The sequence below is a fragment of the Oryx dammah genome, unplaced genomic scaffold, assembly GCF_014754425.2.
Source record: "Oryx dammah isolate SB20612 unplaced genomic scaffold, SCBI_Odam_1.1 HiC_scaffold_19, whole genome shotgun sequence".
In the NCBI taxonomy this organism is placed as follows: domain Eukaryota; kingdom Metazoa; phylum Chordata; class Mammalia; order Artiodactyla; family Bovidae; genus Oryx; species Oryx dammah.
The window spans coordinates 57,019,116-57,038,789 of NW_024070203.1; the positions used below are offsets into that span (position 1 = coordinate 57,019,116).

The 19,674-nt window shown below is 41.8% G+C and overlaps 2 protein-coding genes across 2 annotated transcripts in view; both read right to left on the reverse strand.

The window, feature by feature from the left end:
* Window positions 1-19,674, reverse strand: part of COLEC10 (collectin subfamily member 10) — a 48,212-nt gene that overhangs the window by 14,470 nt on the left and 14,068 nt on the right. The window contains exon 2 of the mRNA XM_040262012.1: window positions 541-612. Within this exon, the coding sequence (XP_040117946.1) occupies window positions 541-612 (72 nt within the window). The remainder of the gene's footprint in view (window positions 1-540; window positions 613-19,674) is intronic.
* Window positions 10,747-12,425, reverse strand: LOC120879009 (spermine synthase-like). The gene has a single exon (XM_040262011.1). It carries the CDS (start codon window positions 12,320-12,322, stop codon window positions 11,228-11,230), a length of 1,095 nt encoding a protein of 364 aa, XP_040117945.1. The 5' UTR covers window positions 12,323-12,425; the 3' UTR covers window positions 10,747-11,227.

Genomic DNA, 19,674 nt, shown 5'->3' on the forward strand with positions numbered 1-19,674 from the left:
CAGAGTTGCTTACTGTGGCTTCTGAGAAGAGACATAGCAATGAACAAAGCTGTGTTTCTAATACTAATGGTTTCTCAGATATTCCCAGAGACTGCTATGCTCCAGAATTCCCAGGGTGTTCCTCTTTCATCGGCCCTAACGATGTAGCCTGAGCACTGTGTCCAAGTCTTGCTGACAAGCAATCTCATGGGAACTCTCTGGTGTGTGAAGTTGCTCAGTCGTGTCCAACTTTTTGCGACCCCATGGACTGTAGCCTACCAGGCTCCTCCCTCCATGGGATTCTCCAGGCAAGAGTACTGGAGTGGGTTGCCATTTCTTTCTCCAGGGGATCTACCTGACCCCGGGATCGAACCCAGGTCTCCCACATTCTAGGCAGATGCTTTAACCTCTGAGCTGCCAGAGAACTCTCTGGTGGTGACTAAATTCACATGTGAAATATATTTCATGACTCTTTGGAGCAGAGGGTGTTATGGAAGCTGTTAAACTTCCAGACCAAATCTTGTATTGAGAAAAGTGTCAAAGTCACGTTGTGTCACCTACCTTTCGGCCCCATGCGTCCCACTTTGCCAAGCTTTCCCTCCTCTCCTGGATCTCCTTTTTCACCATCATCTCCTTTTGAAATGAAAAATGAATGAGTGGAGCAGCTCAAATAGTAACATAATCACAGATTCCCCAGGAGAAACTGAACGTGGTTAGAATTCATCTCTCAGCTCAATGCTTGCCTTACAGTTTCAAGGTGATTATGCCCAATAAGCACACATGAACTAGACACTCAGAGAAAGAGAAGAGATTCCCATTAACTTTTTTCTTTCACTTTTCCCTTGTTGTTGGAGGAGGTAATCAAGAGGAGGTGACTGTTGGTTGACCAGCAAGCTAGCTCCTCACCCTCTCCCTTGTCTGTGGAATGTATGTTCCAGCCTGTTTGCATAGCTGAAGCCATTTCAAGGAAGCAGCCTTGAGACAATAATGTGTTGAAACCACCTAGGCTGAAAATATGACTGAGCCCAGTTAAGGCATCTATGTAAATAAACCCTTAAGACTCTGGTGGGTGAGTGCAAAGATCTACTTGTCTTAAGGCTGCTCAAGACTAATCTTGAAGCTTTCATTGTTTATGAAACATTCCACCTACCAGTTTGGAGTGGCCTGCCTTTCTTTTTCACTCCTTGCCCTCCGTGTATGGGGACATGTTCAGATTTCACTGAGGAACTCCCCAAATTGCAAACCAACACACATCCAACTTGGTATTTAAAGAAATATCCTTCTTGGTAAAACCCTGAGAAGTTTTCTTGGCCTGACAAATCTTTATTCTTCTGGAGAATCTGGCAAATTCTGGAAGCATGTGAATGTATATATGTTCATATACATGCATATCAATGTATTATATGTATAAATATATATATATTCAGTTCAGTTCAGTCACTCAGTCATGTCCAATGCTTTTCGACCCCATGAATTGCAGCACGCCAGGCCTCCCTGTCCATCACCAACTCCCGGAGTTTACTCAGACTCACATCCATCGAGTCAGTGATGCCATCCAGCCATCTCATCCTCTGTCATCCCCTTCTCCTCCTGCCCCCAATCCCTCCCAGCATCAGGGTCTTTTCTAATGAGTCAACTCTTTGTATGAGGTGGCCAAAGTATTGGAGTTTCAGCTTCAGCATCAGTCCTTCCAAAGAACACCCAGGACTGATCTCCTTCAGAATGGCCTGGTTGGATCTCCTTGCAGTCCAATGGACTCTCAAGAGTCTTCTCTAACACCACAGTTCAAAAGCATCAATTCTTCGGCGCTCAACTTTCTTCACAATCCAACTCTCACATCCATACATGACCACTGGAAAAACCATAGCCTTGACTAGATGGCCCTTTGTTGGCAAAGTAATATCTCTGCTTTTTAATATGCTGTCTAGGTTGGTCATAACTTTCCTTCCAAGGAGTATGCGTCTTTTAATTTCATGGCTGCAATCACCATCTGCAGTGATTTTGGAGCCCAAAAAATAAAGTCCGCCACTATTTCCACTGTTTCCCCATCTATTTCCCATGAAATGATGGGACCAGATGCCATGATCTTCGTTTTCTGAATGTATATATATTAAGTATACATTAATTGTATAATATGTGTGTATGTGTCCATGCTCAGTTGTGTCCATCTGGAAAGCCCACATATATTTATTGCTCTCTGACTTGAGAATCACAGATGCTTGAGAATCCCAAAATCATAGGCATGGACCTAGAAGGTAAGAACAGAAAACTCGCTGGGAGTGGGGAACAGCTGCAAAGCAGGTCAGTGTGAGCAGTGACTATTCTAGTCATAGGTGGGTCTAGCTCTAGCAGTTCACCAGTCAACAAGGACTGAATGAGTGGTTTGGTGGAAGGTGTCCTAAACTGTGACCCAGGAATCCTGACTTTATGTCGTGTTAGTCACTGATAGGTCAAGCAAATTTGCAAAAGTCAATGACTGAGCTTATTGGCTTTGGTGTGAGATCAATCTGGAGTTTCTCAGCTCTTGTATTCAGTACCTGGAGAAAGTTGAATATGTGAGGCTCATTTTATGAGCCTCATTTTTGTCTTCTATAATGGAACTAATAACATCTAGTAAAGAAGGCTCCTGAAAAATTTAAGTAAGATAGTATGTGTAAAAGAAGGGCTTCCCTGATAGTCAACAGTAAAGAATCTGTCTGCCAATTCAGGAAATGCAGGTTCGATCCCTGGGTTGGGAAGATCCCCTGGAGAAGGAAATGACCACCCACTCCAATACTCTTGCCTAGAAAATCCCATGGACAGAGGAAGCTGGTGGGCTACAGCCCATGGGGCCAAAAAAGAGTCAGACACAATTTAACAACTAAACAACAAAAATGCAGAAAAGACTGAAACATTGCATACACCTGAAACTAACACAACATTGTTAATCAACTATACTCCAGTATATAATAAAAAAATTTAAAAAGACCCAGAATGTAATGATGCTTAGCAGTACTGGTGGCTTTTGTTCTTTCCTTTATACTTCAGTTTCCCCACCCTTCAAGTGGAGAAATCACCATCCTCCCCAAGTGGAGATAATCACCATCCTCCCCAACTCTCCCAGTGTATTAGGATCAACAAGGAAGGCATGTGAATGTGCTTTGAAAATAAAAAGCACAACCCACAATATTATTAACACCAGCTACCTGCCTTATCACCACAGCAATCTCAGGACAGGAAGGAGTCCTGGTTATCTCCAGTGGAAAGTGGTAGATAAGAGACTTCAAAAAACGAAAATAAAATTCCTGGGATTAGATTAGATTAGTGTGGGAGAGAGAATGTTGAGACATTCATTTATCCAGAAGAAACACAATCAGACATTCTCTAATTTTTTTTTCCGAGAACAGAATGTTTAAATGAAAGCATAGCAAAGTATGGAACAGGTTAAATTTCTAGATCGTGGGACTGGTCAGGCACTGGAACCCTGAACACATGAAACTCTAGTATCTCCTGCAGGGGAAGGCTTTCAGAAAAAAATTCACAGGTGATTAGTGTGATCAGGTCAGTGACGTGATGTGGATGAACTAGATGGCATTTCTCCAGCTAAAGTTATTAGTCAGTGTTTATTGAGCAATTATAATGTGTGCCAGCACTGTGCTAATGTGCCCATCACAGCAATTATAGGAGATAGAAAGGATTACTGCTCCATTTTATGGATGGAAAAATTGAGACTCACTGAGATTAAGTTGTTACCCTATTGTCATAGAACTTTTGAGTGGCAGAACTAGGATTCAACAATACGTCTCTCTGCCCCTCAGTTCAGTTCAGTTCAGTCACTCAGTCATGTCCGACTCTTTGCGACCCCATGAACTGCAGCACTCCAGGCCTCCCTGTCCATCACCAACTCCCGGAGTTCACTCAAACTCACGTCCATCGAGTCAGTGATGCCATCCAGCCATCTCATCCTCTGTCGTCCCCTTCTCGTCCTGCCCCCCATTCCTCTGGATCCCTACTAAAAAACAATTGTCCCTTCCACTCTAGGATTGTGCAGGTCTTAGCAGATTGTGGATTTTATAGAACTTGACGCTGCACCAGATTTTTCAAGGAGAAAAGGGGAGATGCAGAAAGTGAGTTTTTGTTCCTCTTTAAGTAAGAAAGAGAGTAGGGAAGACAAAACCAGCTCAATGTCTCAGTGACTTAATTCATAGGGAATGTATCCTTGAGGTAATTTACTATAAGTGAGATCTGGCTCTGCCACTCATGAGCTGAGGGACCTCTGGAAGCCCTTGACCTTGGACCGTGTTTCACTTATTTGTAGAATGCCAGAATAATACCCTTTTCAGAGTTTTAGTATAGGTAAAATTAGAAAAGTATTTCCTTCAGGAAGCTCTCTCTGACTCTCTCAGGCTGTACTAAATTCTCCTTAATGTACCACCTTCTATGAGTCTGTTTATCCATGCTGTGTGTTTATCGGTTTATCCTTTATACTCATCCGTGACCTGTGGGATCCCTGGGGTCTTGAGTGATTTTTCTACCACCCCCAAAACTTAGCAAAGTGCTTGACTCTGGAGCTTAATAAATATAGTTGAACCAGGTATGTTTTATGAGCCATAAAACATTTTACAAATACAGTGATAATGTTTATTGAATATTAAGCATCAAAGAGTTCCTAGTCCTGGACCTGCATCCTGTCATTTGAGCTCCACAACAACCTCTGAGATAGATATCTCCCTTTTACAGAAGAGAAAATGAGGTCAAAAAGAGGTTAAATAACTTCCCAAAGTCACATCAATCATAAGTAATAAAGCCAGAATTCAAACCAGGGAAAATGCCTTCAAAACCAATGTTCTGAACAATGTGTATGATTGGGAACAAATTTCTGTTTTAACATTTCTGGGTCTGGGAATTGTTATTCCGAAACAATGAGGCTTCCTTGATGGCTCAGTGGTGAATAATCCATCTGTCAATGCAGGAGGGAGAAGGAAACAACAACCCACTCCAATGTTCTTGCCTGGAGAATCCCAGGGACGGGAGAGCCTGGTGGGCTGCCTTCTATGGGGTCGCACAGAGTCGGACACGACTGAAGCAACTTAGCAGCACCAGCAGCAATGCAAGAGATGCAGGAGATGCTGGTTCGATTCCTGGGTTGGGAAAATCCCCTGGAGAAGGAAATGGCAACCCACTCCAGTATTCTTGCCTGGAAAATCTCATGGACAGGCAACAGTCCCTGCACTCGCAAAAGAGTTGCGCATGACTTGGTGACTAAACAACAATTCTGCACAATGGGACCAAAGATGCATGTCTTGCTCACCAAAAGGCAAGATCAAACGCAGACACGTATGTGCTTTTCTGAATCATAAAACCACACTAATAGGAATTATTAGTGCCATGATTATTCCTCTTCTCTGCCTTCTTGTAAGCTTTCCCATTCATTTTCAAGCGAGTCCTTAATGGGAGGCAGCCAGGTGACTGACTTAGTCATCTGCTGCTCCCTGGTGGTTGCTGATAGAGACCTGGGAGGGTGAAAATAGGTTTATTATCCTTTTGACCTGTATGCCTGGATCCCGGCCTGGTGGTGAGAGGGCTACTGCTGCAATGAAGTAAACAACTTGTCCCCTTGCCTTGAGCTTGGGCCCCAGCTTCATCTGATCTTTGGGACTTGTTTTAATGAGAACAGAAGAGAAGCATAAAAGCCAGCTTTGGAAAGGATCCCCACATGGCTCACAGTTGTCTGCTTTTATCCTCTTGGCAATATTTCATTGGATTAGTAGGGCAATTTAGACTTACTTTCCTTCTTTTAAAAATAGCCACTTTACATTTAAAAATTAAATGAAAAGCTATCAACTGTAATGAACTCATTTCAATTTTACAAAAATGATTTGTTTCAGCCCCCCGCCCCAGGCCACCAGCTTGCTGCGGTAATCTCTCCAGCAGAATTCCAGCAGAGCACACAGCTAAGCAATTTTTCTTTAGGTACAATTTTTTTTCCCCAACAAGCAAAAAGTCTTTTAAAATTAAATTCTAGTTTGAAATGAAATAGCTGAGCCTAGGTCATTACCCTCTGCTCAAAGGAAGTAATTATTAAAAATTAGAGAATTGGTTTTGGAAATGTTACAGAAAATTCACAGGAAGTTTTGTACTTTTTCCACTGCCAGAATAATGTTATATACGATGGGAGTGGGGATGAGGGACATTAACAGTCCTTCTTCTGGTTTCAGGATGATTCAAAGGCATTACATTTATTCCTAATATTATACATCAGCTCCACCTCAGATCATCAGGCATTAATTAGATCTCAGAGGCTGGGGACCCCTGGTCTAAATGGTCTTATACTCGAACTGGTACCGACTGGTTAATGGGAGCCAATAAGAGAGGGTTATCTTTATATATATTTAAGGACAAGATTAAAGATGATATTAAAGATTATTATTAAAGAAAATTAAAGATTATCTTTAATTTAAAACCAGACATGACTTGCTGATTCCCCCAAAGATAGCACTGGGGGATAGTGTAGTGAGATTACAGACCTATGGTGACATTTTTTTATCACAGCACTCTTTCTTCATTTGAGATTATAAGGGGCAATTTTCTTCATTTTTTTTTAATGAAAGCATAAAAAAATGAGCAGGTATGATTTCTAAAAAACCATTATTTTTCCCATCCTCATGACCAGGAGGCATGCTATCTGTGGATAAGGGGGATCCTGACCTTGGTTAACCATGCTTAAGAAGAATAAACAATATGTTTCTCCATGGTTAGTAAAGGGATGGTAGTAGCACACAGGTTCTCTAAGATATTTTTCTGAGATGCTTCCCCATAAGATGCTCACCTCCTTATGATGAATGTGCATGAAATAAGATCATTCTTGTAAACAGCCAACACTTTTCCTAATACATTTAAAGTGTCCACAGGAACCTCCCTGCTGGTCCAGTGGTTAAGAATCTGCCTTGCAATGCAAGGCATATGGGTTCAATCCTTGGTGGGCAACTAAGATCCCACATGCCACAGAGAAACAGCCTGTACACCACAACTAGAAAATTCATGCGCCACATTGAATATCCTGCTTGCCACAACAAAGACCTGAATGCAGTCAAATAAATAAAGAAATACTAAAACATTCATAAAATATTGCTTGTACCTGTCCAGAGGAGTGATATGGTTACAAAAGAACCATGTTCAGGAAACTGCATGCCTTCAAGGAGAAAAGCTGTCCCAGGGAGAATCTTACATGAAAGGTAACAGCTTTTGATCAAGATGAAATTTTCAAGGGGCTCAGTCTTAAGAACCATAAGTCTGTTCAAGTTGAATGTAGCAATGCAACCATGATTCAGGTTTACTCCAGAAGCTTGATGCAATGGATAGAACAGGAGTTTCGTAGTCTGTTATGGGCTGAATTGCATCCTTTCTCCAAAATTAAGTCTGAGCACTGAAGAACTGATACTTTCAAATTGTGGTCTTGGAGAAGACTCTTGAGTCCCTTGGACTGCAATGAGAGCAAAACAGTCAGTCCTAAAGGAAACCACCCCTGAATAATCATTGGAAGGACTGATGCTGAAGCTGAAGCTCTAATACTTTGGCTACCTGATGCGAAGAGCCAACTCATTGGAAAAGACCCTTATGGTGGGAAAAAGTGAAGGCAAAAGAAGGGGGCAGCAGAAGATGAGACAGTTAGATAGCATCAGCAACTCAACGGACATCAGTTCAGTTCAGTCGCTCAGTCGTGTCCGACTCTTTGCGACCCCATGAATTGCAGCACGCCAGGCCTCCCTGTCCATCACCAACTCCCGGAGTTTACTCAAACTCACATCCATCGAGTCAGTGATGGCATCCAGCCATCTCATCCTCTGTCGTCCCCTTCTCCTCCTGCCCCCAATCCCTCCCAGCATCAGAGTCTTTTCCAATGAGTCAACCCTTCTCATGAGGTGGCCAAAGTATTGGAGTTTCAGCTTTAGCATCAGTCCTTCCAAAGAACACCCAGGACTGATCTCCTTCAGAATGGACTGGTTGGATATCCTTGCAGTCCAAGGGACCTTCAAGAGTCTTCTCCAACACCACAGTTCAAAACCATCAATTCTTCGGTGCTCAGCTTTCTTCCAGTCCAACTCTCACATCAATACATGACCACTGGAAAAACCACAGCCTTGACTAGACGGACCTTTGTTGGCAAAGTAATGTCTCTGCTTTTGAATATGCTGTGGAGGTTGGTCATAACTTTCCTTCCAAGGAGTAAGCGTCTTTTAATTTCATGAATGCAATCACCATCTACAGTGATTTTGGAGCCCCCCAAAATAAAGTCTGCCACTGTTTCCACTGTTTCCCCATCTATTTCCCATGAAGTGATGACATGAATTTGAGCAAACTCTGGGAGATAGTAGGGGACAGAAGAGCCTGGTGTGGTGCAGTCCACGTGATCACAAAGAGTTGGACATGACTTAGAGACTGAACAACAACCATAACCCCAGAATCCATATGTTCAGGCCCTACACTAGCACTTTAGAATGGGACTAGATTTGGAGATAAGGCCTTTAAAGGTGGTTCACTTAAATCGTGGCTTTTAGGGCAGTCAATCCAATTTGACTGGTGTCCTTATGAGAAGAGAAACTTGAACACACAAAGGAATATGAGGGATACTTGTGCTCATCCCTGACAAGGCTATGTAAGGACACAGTGAGAAGACAACCATCTGTAAGCCAACGAAAGGGGTCTTGGCTAAAAGAGACTAAACCTGCCAACTCTTTGTCCTTGGACTTCCAGTCTCCAGAATCATAAGACAATAAATTTCTGTTGCTCAAGCAACCCAGTTTGTGGTATTTTGTTATTGCAGCCCTAGCAAACTATTAATAAATCACAGTTATGCAGGATTTAGTTCCCTGACCAGGGATGGAACCCTGGTCCCCTGCACTGGGAGCACAGAGTCTTAGCCACTGGACCACCAGGGAAGTCCTTGTTCCTCCTTGCTATCTCCCATCTTGATGCTTATTTTTTCTCACATCCATCCTTTGTTTTTCCTTCTGTTCCTACTGCCATTATTTTACCTCTTCCTATCCTCATACACTAACCCTTGCAATTGAGCCCTAAGTGGTCTCCACAGTCTTTTATTCACTGGTGATTCCAAGTGCCTAGCACTGTGTCTGTTCAATACATAGTTGTTGAAATACTGGTTTCTTTGACACTGAACTTCAGTTTTTCAAACCACCATGCAAACTTAATCTTTGTAAAATCACATTTTCATTATAAAACTGCCCTATTCAAAACATGTCAGCAGTTCCTCTGTGTTTCTAGGTCAGGTCCAAACTAATTACTCTAGTGTTTGGACTTTCACAGACTGGCAAGAGTGCAACTTTCTGGCATTATTTTTTGACACTGACCTGTATAACCTTCCATTCCTGCCCAATGTGTCTGTTCATTGTTCATTAAAATGTCTTTCAATGTGTGTCTCCATTGAAAGGCACATGTCTTTCTCTCTATTTGAAATTCATCTCCTAGGGAAAAGTTGTAAAATAAAAGACTTACATGACTATATGAGAAATTTAAAGTTTTTATATGATAAAAGATGCCACATAAACATATAAAATTTACCCACAAAAATATGATAGATAAGAAAAAAATCAAACACTAAGACATAAAAAAAGATTAATATTTTATCATACAAAAAGTTTTCACAAATCACTTTCCAAAAAAAGACAATAAATGATATTAAAACATTAAAAGATAATCTAAAAATATTAACAGCAAATGATGGATGAAAATGTCCAGATTCACTATTAGTCAGAAAAACATATATCTGTGTAAATGTCTGTATCATATTTTGCCATCAGATTTAGTAATAATTTCTAAAGATTAATTGTATCTGAAGGTGCCAGAAAGAGAAAACACCGTCATTGTTTTTGGCAACATAAATTGTTACAACACTTTTGGAAAATAATCTATCAATGATGATTAAAATAAAAAATCCACACACTCTACCTTGAAAGAAGAATGAAAGTGTTAGTTGCTCAGTCACGTCTGACTCTTTGAGACCCCATGGACTCTAGCCCATCAGGCTCCTCTGTCCATGGAATTCTCCAGGCAAGAGTACTGGAGTGGGTTGCCATTTCCTTCTCCAGGGGATCTTCCTGACCCAGGGATCAAACCTGAGTCTCCTGCATTGTAGGCAGATTCTTCACCATTTGAACCACCAGGGATAGGAAACCTATTTTATGGGAATAACTATAAGAACAAATGTATATATGTATATATGCCTGTAGTGGTAAAAGCAAAAAGCCATTAACAATCTGAAAGTTTATCATCGTGAGACTAATGAAAATATGAGGAATGTTATGCAACTACTAAAAATAATGAAAGATCCCTGAATTAAGGAGTGAACTCCATGTTCTATTATCTAAAGAATGCCTCTTGGAAAGTCAGATGCATATGACCCGATTCAGAAGAAAGAACAAATAAACAGAACAAATACAGAGAAAAGTGTTAATATCAAGCTATTAATGATGGTTACATGAGAGAATTGGATCTGAAAAGGAAGCCATAGTAAAAAGAGAGATCATTAGCTTTTTCTTTATACATCTTTATTTTATACACATTTATACATGTTATATGTTACAACAAGCTTGAATTACTCTTGCAATTAAAAAAAATAAATCGCAAATAATATAAAGGAATCATAGCCCCTTTCTCCTTTTATAAATCCTACCCATAAGTCTTGTCTCAAATTAAATTCTAAATTCTCTGAATTCATTGATGGAATTATTTCCTTGGAAACTCACCATCTGGTTCCTTGTTACTACTTTCTTTTTTTTTTTTTTCTCATTTGTAATTTTAATTGAAGCGTTGCTATTCATTTTTAAAGTCTTTCCTCATAAGCACCAAATTTTAATATCTGTATCAATTTGGGTGGGAAAGAAACTCCATGAAGAACTCCCCTCCAGAAGAAAACAATGATGTTCACTCCTCCAAACAACCAAATTCAAATTCAAAGTCTACCAAAATGAAAACAAAACAAAACAAAAAAACCCCACACAGAAAAACAGAAACGAAAACAAAAATCACATTCTAGGGGTTCAGTGCATTTAGCAGCCTTCACTGTGCTGTCTAATCATCCTCGTTCATCAAAATATACATTTTCCATTTGACTTTTAAATTAAAAAAATAATTAAAAACAGGAAACGTGAAGGAATTCACAATCAATTGCCTGACTTGTTTCGATTTCACGTACAGCATAGAAAGGTCAGGAAGGCTATTTGCAGCACACATGACTCGGGGACACTGATTTTCAAGGTTTAGCTTTCTTCCAAACAGTGTAAAATACCCACAATTCCAAGTACGAAGGGACACAGACGATCTCCTTCGAGAATTCCACAGGACAATACAGGCGCCCCAGCTGTTCTTCATAGAGTGACAGGGCTTCTGTCAAATTGACACAGTTCCCCTGTGTAAAATATTTCCCATCCTGTTTCAATACGTTCATTGAGAGGTCGAGAATCAGTCTGAGAAACTCCCATGTGGAATCTTCTTCCGGAGATGTGGAGATTGGAACAGCTGTCAAATCATTAATCACATAATCAAACTCTCTCCCTTCTTTGGCGTACCTCTTCAGTACTGGAATACAGTCTTCTAGAACCTGATAGCAGTCTCCTTTAAGATTGTCTAAGACATCACCACACGTTTTTCGCATGTATTTCTTACATCCGTCAATCACCATTTGGTCAATCTCTACCATAGTCACCATCTTTGGTTTCAGTTTGACTATTTCACATAATATGCCCCCATCTCCACCTCCCAGAATCAGTACATCTTTGCCACTGTAATCTTCTTTGCCACTGCCCATGATGGCCCGGGTATACGCCAAATCACTTTCCGCCAAATTAACATCCCCACTGAGGATGAGAATATTCCCAAATTGCTTTGAGTGTAAAATTTTAATGTTCTGGTAAGGCGAGTCTTCATCATACACCACTTTATCTATGTCGTACTCAACCAGGCGACCATCTGCAGTGGGCCAGTATCTGTCAATGGCCCCTCCTCGAACTATGGGTGGTAATCGCTTTACCCGCTCAGTACTGTCCTGACTCAATTCTTTCATTCTTTCTTCTACTTTGTTCAAAAGACTATCGACTTCTTTGCCTTGTGCATCGCCGTCGTAGCTCTGAAGATCCAGCAACACCAATCCATGCGGGTAAATTCTCAAATTGGCAGAGCTGCCATTTTTGTTTATGTACGTCGCTAAATAGCCATGGTCCTGCCAGGCGTGCACTGACTCCGTCATCCCCTGCTCCTGGAAAATGGACTGGAGGCCTTTCAGAATGGTCTTACCATCAGCTTTGGCGCCGAGCATGAAGTCGAGGGTGCTGTGCCCTGCTGCTGCCATAGTGAGGCGAGGCCCTGGGCCATGCCTCGGGGAGACGGCCGGGGAGACTCGGGGGGCCGCGCGGCGTGTCAGGCTGCGGCCGGCGGGGAGTGCGCCGCGCCGGGGAGGCCTTGTTACTACTTTCTAATTGCTGCGTTGAAGTATTATTTTTAAATGCATTGTTATTTAAATTAAGAGTGTAAGTTCTTTGTGATGGGGCAGACATGACACTTTGTTCTCAAGAGCTGTTCAGCACTGCACAGTGTGCTCACTCATTCATTGCTTGAACACATATTTATTGAGTTTCTACCAGTTCCCAAGTTCCGGGCTGGATCCTAACGATACGACACTGCCTCAGACAAAACATGACCTAAGACTAAAAGTTTAGTAGGAAGAAGGCACCAAGCAAGGTCCTGTAAGTGTCACGAGAGTTATAAGAGGGAAATTACTGTGTATTTTGTTGGCAACTAACAACGATGTAGGGGTAAGGAGACTAGGGCCTTCCCTGATGGCTTAGCAGTAAAGAATCTGTCTGAAATGCAGGAGACACAAGAGATGTACAAGACATGGGTTCGATCTCTGGGTTGGGAAGATTCCCCTGGAGAAGGAAATAGCAAACGACTCCACTATTCTTGCCTGGGAAATCCTATGGACAGAGGAGCCTGGTGGGCTATGGTCGATGGGGTCGATAAAGGATTAGGCACAACCTGGTGACTAACCAACAACAACAAAAGAGACTTGGCTTTTAATCATCTATACTAATCTTCCCTCTGATGACAAGATAACCTATCAAATAAGAAATAAAATGGAAGTGCTTTTTCTCTATTAATACACTAAACAATTGCAAGGTAATACTGGAATAGGTAGCCATTCCCTTCGTCAGGGGATCATCCCAACCCAGGGATCGAACCCAGATCTCCTGCATCGCAGGTAGATTCTTTATCATCTGAGCCACCTCAGTTCAGCTGAGTTCAGTTCAGTTCATTCGCTCAGTTGTGTCTGACTCTTTGCGACCCCATGAATCACAGCACACCAGGCCTCCCTGTCCATCACCATCTCCCGGAGTTCACTCAGACTCACGTCCATCGAGTCTGTGATGCCATCCAGCCATCTCATCCTGGGTCGTCCCCTTCTCCTCCTGCCCACAATCTCTCCCAGCATCAGAGTCTTTTCCAATGAGTCAACTCTGTGCATGAAGTGTCCAAAGTACTGGAGCTTCAGCTTTAGCATCATTCCTTCCAATGAAATCCCAGGGTTGATCTCCTTCAGAATGGACTGGTTGGATCTCCTTGCAGTCCAAGGGACTCGCAAGAGTCTTCTCCAACACCTCAGTTCAAACGCATCAATTCTTCAGCGCTCAGCCTTCTTCACAGTCCAACTGTCACATCCATACATGACCACAGGAAAAACCATAGCCTTGACTAGACGGACCTTAGTCAGTGAAGTAATGTCTCTGCTTTTGAATATACTATCTAGGTTGGTTATAACTTTTCTTCCAAGGAGTAAGCGTCTTTTAATTTCATGCCTGCAGTCACCATCTGCAGTGATTTTGGAGCCCAAAAAAATAAAGTCTGACACTGTTTCTACTGTTTCCCCATCTATTTCCCATGAAGTGATGGGACCAGATGCCATGATCTTCGTTTTCTGAATGTTGAGCTTTAAGCCAACTTTTTCACTCTCCTCTTTCACTTTCATCAAGAGGCTTTTTAGCTCCTCTTCACTTTCTGCCATAAGGGTGGTGTCATCTGCATATCTGAGGTTATTGATATTTCTCCCAGCAATCTTGATTCCAGCTTGTGTTTCTTCCAGTCCAGGGTTTCTCATGATGTACTCTGCATAGAAGTTAAATAAGCAGGGTGACAATATACAGCCTTGACGTACTCCTTTTCCTATTTGGAACCAGTCTGTTGTTCCATGTCCAGTTCTAACTGTTGCTTCCTGACCTGCATACAGATTTCTCAAGAGGCAGGTTAGGTGATCTGGTATTCCCATCTCTCTCAGAATTTTCCACAGTTTCTTGTGATCCACACAGTCAAAGGCTTTGGCATAGTCAATAAAGCAGAAATAGATGTTTTTCTGGAACTCTCTTGCTTTTTCAGTGATCCAGCAGATGTTGGCAATTTGATCTCTGGTTCCTCTGCCTTTTCTAAAACCAGCTTGAACATCAGGGAGTTCACCGTTCACGTATTGCTGAAGCCTGGCTTGCAGAATTTTTAGCATTATTTTACTAGCATGTGAGATGAATGCAATTGTGCGGTAGTTTGAGCATTCTTTTGTATTGCCTTTCTTTGGAATTGGAATGAAAACTGACCTTTTGCAGTCCTGTGGCCACTGCTGAGTTTTCCAAACTTGCTGGCACATTGAGTGCAGCACTTTCACAGCATCATCTTTCAGGATTTGAAACAGCTCAACTGGAATTCCATCACCTCCACTAGCTTTGTTTGTAGTGATGCTTTCTAAGGCCCACTTGACTTCACATTCCAAGATGTCTGGCTCTAGATTAGTGATCACATCATCATGATTATCTGGGTCGTGAAGATATTTTTTGTACAGTTCTTCCGTGTATTCTTGCCACCTCTTCTTAATATCTTCTGCTTCTGTTAGGTCCAAACGATTTCTGTCCTTTACTGAGCCCATCTTTGCATGAAATGTTCCCTTGGTATCTCTAATTTTCTTGAAGAGATCTCTAGTCTTTCCCATTCTGTTGTTTTCCTCTATTTCTTTGCATTGATCGCTGAAGAAGGCTTTCTTATCTCTTCTTGCTATTCTTTGGAACTCTGCATTCAGATGCTTATATCTTTCCTTTTCTCCTTTGCTTTTCGCCTCTCTTCTTTTCACAGCTATTTGTAAGGCCTCCCCAGACAGCCATTTTGCTTTTTTGCATTTCTTTTCCATGGGGATGGTCTTGATCCCTTTCTCCTGTACAATGTCACGAACCTCATTCCATAGTTCATCAGGCACTCTATCTATCAGATCTAGGCCCTTAAATCTATTTCTCACTTCCACTGCCCCCATCTTCTCACATCGGAATTGGCCGTATCAGGAGTGGCCTTGCATGGACCCTCAGCAGGGTTGACAGTCCCAAGGCCAACCGGCGTCTGAGGTCAGTGGCGGCCAGAAGGAGACACCCCGCGCCCAAGGCCAGGGGTGGTGACCTTGAGGAGCCACCCTGAGCCCAAGGCCAGGGGCGGCAGCTGGGAGAAGCCACCCATGCCTGAGGCCAGGGCTGGCAGCCGGGTGGAGCAACCAGAAGAGCGGTGGCTGCGTGGGTGCAGGAGGGCCTAGAGGAGCTATGCCAGGTTGAAGGTCAGGAACGGTGGCGGTAAGGGATAGCCTTCGTCCAAAGTAAGGAACAGTGGCTGTGCTTTGCTGGAGCAGCCGTGAAGAGATACCCCACGCCAAGGTAAGAGAAACCCAAGTAAGATGGTAAGTGTTGCAAGAGGGCATCAGAGGGCAGACACACTAAAACCATACTCACAGAAAACTAGTCAATCTAATCACACTAGGACCACAGACTTGTCTAATTCAATGAAACCAAGCCATGCCTGTGAGGCAACCCAAGATGGGCAGGTCATGGTGGAGAGGCATGACAGATGTGGTCCACTGGAGAAGGTAATGGCAAGCCACTTCAGTATTCTTGCCTTGAGAACCCCATGAACAGTAGGAAAAGGCAAATAATAGGATACCAAAAGAGGAACTCCCTAGGTCATTAGGTGCCCAATATGCTACTGGAGATCAGTGGAGAAATAACTCCAGAAAGAATGAAGGGATGGAGCCAAAGCAAAAACAATACCCAGTTGTGGATGTGACTGGTGACAAATTCCTGCAGAGAAGGAAATGCCAGTTCGATCCCTCCGTCAGGAAGATCCCCTGGAAGAGAGTAGGGTAACCCATTCCAGTATCCTTGCCTGGAGAGTCCCATGAACAGAGTGGCCTGGTGGGCTACAGTCCATAGGGTGGCAAAGAGTCAGACATGACTGAAGGAACTGAGCACGCATGCATATTGTATGAACTTATCTACTAATGATATCAACGTTAATAATGATAGCGGCTAATGTTTAGCTTAATTGGATGCTTACTATGGGCCAAGCCGGAATGTTAATATGCGTGGCCATGATGTCAACCAGTCCCTTTAAGGTGTTTCATCAACTCCAGGGACCCATAAACTTCCTTTCTCCTTCACCTCACCCGTGTATAACCTAGCAAAGTAAAAGGAGAATCTCAAGACTCCTACAATCTTTCTTATTTGAAATACAAAGCACCTACTCTTTGTTTTCAGGCTTACCTACCTTAAAAAGCTTTCCTCCTTGGAACCTTCAAGTCTTTTGCAGTCACTGCATGTCTGAGTAACAAGGAGGAAAACAATAGCAACTAACATTATCCTTAATGTCAGATACAATATTAAGCTTTGTGGGACAGGTTTTCTTCTGCCTGAACATACATTCAATACTTAAACATACTCATAGCCAAGTAAGTAGAAACAAATGCAAGGAGGGTGCATCCAATCTGTCTAGACTGCGTGGTGACCCACAACGCAACGCAGTGGTGAAGAACAGGGCATGCGGCATCGGCACTCAGGCTGTGAGAACTTAGCAACCCGCATCAACTCTTTCAGCCTCAGTTTCCTCATCAGTAAATCAGAAGAGTGAAATATCTTCCTCAGAGTGTTGTGGAGATGAGTAAAGTGATGATACCTGCAAGGGCCACATGGTACTGGAATGCAGTGAGTACTCAAGAAATATTACTGGGTTGGCAAAAAACATCATTGGGTTTTTCTGTAAGATGTTATACAAACACTCAAATGAAAGTTTCGTTTGGTCAACCTAGTGCATCACGATAGGCCCCTAGAATTTCTAGCCACTAGAAAAATTAGAGGGATACAAATTTTGTAATTACCTATAAGGGAAAAGTATCTGAAAAAATGCATATATTTATATATCATTTATGATATATGTACATATATATATATAACTGAATCACTTTGAAACTAACCTGAAATTAGCATAGCATTGTAAATCAACTATACTTCAAATTAAAAAAAATAAAATAGAATAAGAACCCCCCTCAAAAAAAATGTGAAAAAAAGAAAAAGAAATTAGAGCAATACGAAGAGAAGCCAAAGGGAAGCAATGTCCTTCTCAGCTCACACCTTGGTTTGCTGGTTTCCCATGCCCTGAGTGATACATATTTTTGCTTTCAGAGATCTGTGCTTCTGGTATTGAAATGTTTACAAACCCTATAGATGGAACATACAATATTTTGTCTAAAGTTCATTCCAGCACATAATGGGGGCGGAAGCAAAATTAAAGAAAAAGAGTTTGTGTAAGTTACTCTGTTAGTAATAACTAATTACACAGTGATACTCTGTGTAAGTAATAACTCTGTTATATAAATGAACAGCCCAATCCATGGATATCCAAATTGTCTATGAGAAAGGCAGTCCTCCCTCCTGACTCTCACTGAAAAAAACAAAAGTTACTGAGCAGGACCCACTGGGCCTTCCTAGGACAGGCCTTCCCCTACCTATATCCTTTGCTTTAGCTCCTCTCTGAAGTACCTAGATAATGGTATCTGATGCACATTTCCTGACTTTTTTTGCAGATGTGAAAACCCCCACCAAATGAAGATGTTCACTACTTGATGACCATGAGCACATAGTCCCCAGGCCTCCTGGAGCCTAAAGACTATAAAATTAATCCCTGTGGCACCACCATGTTACCTCACCATCAGCCAATCAGAGAATGGTACACAAGCAGGTCAAGTACCCTGTGGACCCCACCACCAACACACCTCACCCAGCTTTCAAAAATGCTTTGCTGAAACCCTTCTGGGAGCACGAGGCTTTTTGGGTCATGAGGAACCTCATCTCCTTGCATGGCCCTGCAGGAAATATTTCTCTGCTTCCAAACTCTGACGTTTCAGTTTGTTTGGCTGCACTGTGGGTTGGGTGCACGAACTTGGTTAACAAAAATATAATAACTAAGAGTAAAGACTGTAGTCCGTGTGATTAGCTTCCATAGAGAGGAAATACCTAAAAATTATTTACGATCTCTGTTTTCAACTGCCTATTGCACGTTTACATCTGGATGTTCATAGGCAACTCAAAGAGAGTTTGGAACTCAGTATAATCTGCCAATTTTCTTTTGAAATATACACCCCCTTCACCCTCTCCCAACAGCTCTAATGCATGCTTTCTTTTTAATTTATGTTCCACCAGGACCATCTCACATCCTTCAATCTATTGTCACCCCTTCCAAGAGATTTATCTGCCTGAAAAACAAGATGTAATTTACGTCATTCTCCTACTCAAAAACTTCCATTGGCTCCTTAAGTTTAAACTATCATTTCATTGGTCAGACCTGATAAATATCACTACTTCTACAGAACAGCTGTGAAAACTTAAAAGAAAAAGAGGAGAGAGAGAGAAGAAAAAAAAAAACCCGAAGTACAATGAAAATTAGATTAACAAAGCATAATGAAGCATATGAATATTTACATAGAAGTCATTGGAGCTAGGATAGGGAAAATAATTCTGTCTTCTACTTTATTAAAATATCAATCTTATTTACCTAAATGGAGGTAGAATAACACTTAACTCCCCCTCCACTGGATACCACTTCTCTCAGACTAGGTCTCTGATGACCAGAAAATTGAGTCAATCATTTTGTTACATTGTGATATTTTTTTTTGACAGGGCAGAGTATTGCATCCTAACCTCCCACCCCAACTCATATTTCTAATTTCAAAAAGTAAGGCAGAAAGAGATGGAGAAGGATGGGCAATGGAAGGAAGCATTTTTGTAGATTCTATCCCCAGTAAAAAAAACTTTTCAGGAAGATGCAGAAACACCTTGGCTGCCATGAATGCTGGACATTTTAGTTTTGCACATGCTCATTTGTTGAGAGTCAAAACATTAGTCAGTTAGAAAGAGGGAGCAGAAAATTGTGCCATTTTTGTATGGTTGAGAAGCACCCGAATAACACCAACATGGCATTATAGCTCCCCATGATCATCAGAAGAGGATGGTATAGATCTAGATCTAGATATTGTTGACTTAAAAAATATGTACAACCTAAAAGTTGAGTTATGTTTTATTCAGCAGAAATTTTTAGCACTTCAAGTCCAAGAGGAAGGTAGTATCTCAAGTAACTTTGAGAGAACTGCTTCGAGAAGTGAGCAGGGAGCTAGGATATATAAGAGTTTTGCAACAAAGGGCAGCTAGTTGGAACAAAAGATTACTGTTAATTAAAAAAAAAAAAAAACTAGATATACCATGGAATTCAATACTTTTTTATGTATGGGCGGATGCAAGAGTCTGGGCTCACTGAAATAATTTCTTTGATGTGTACCTCAGTTATCTGGGCCAGTATCCT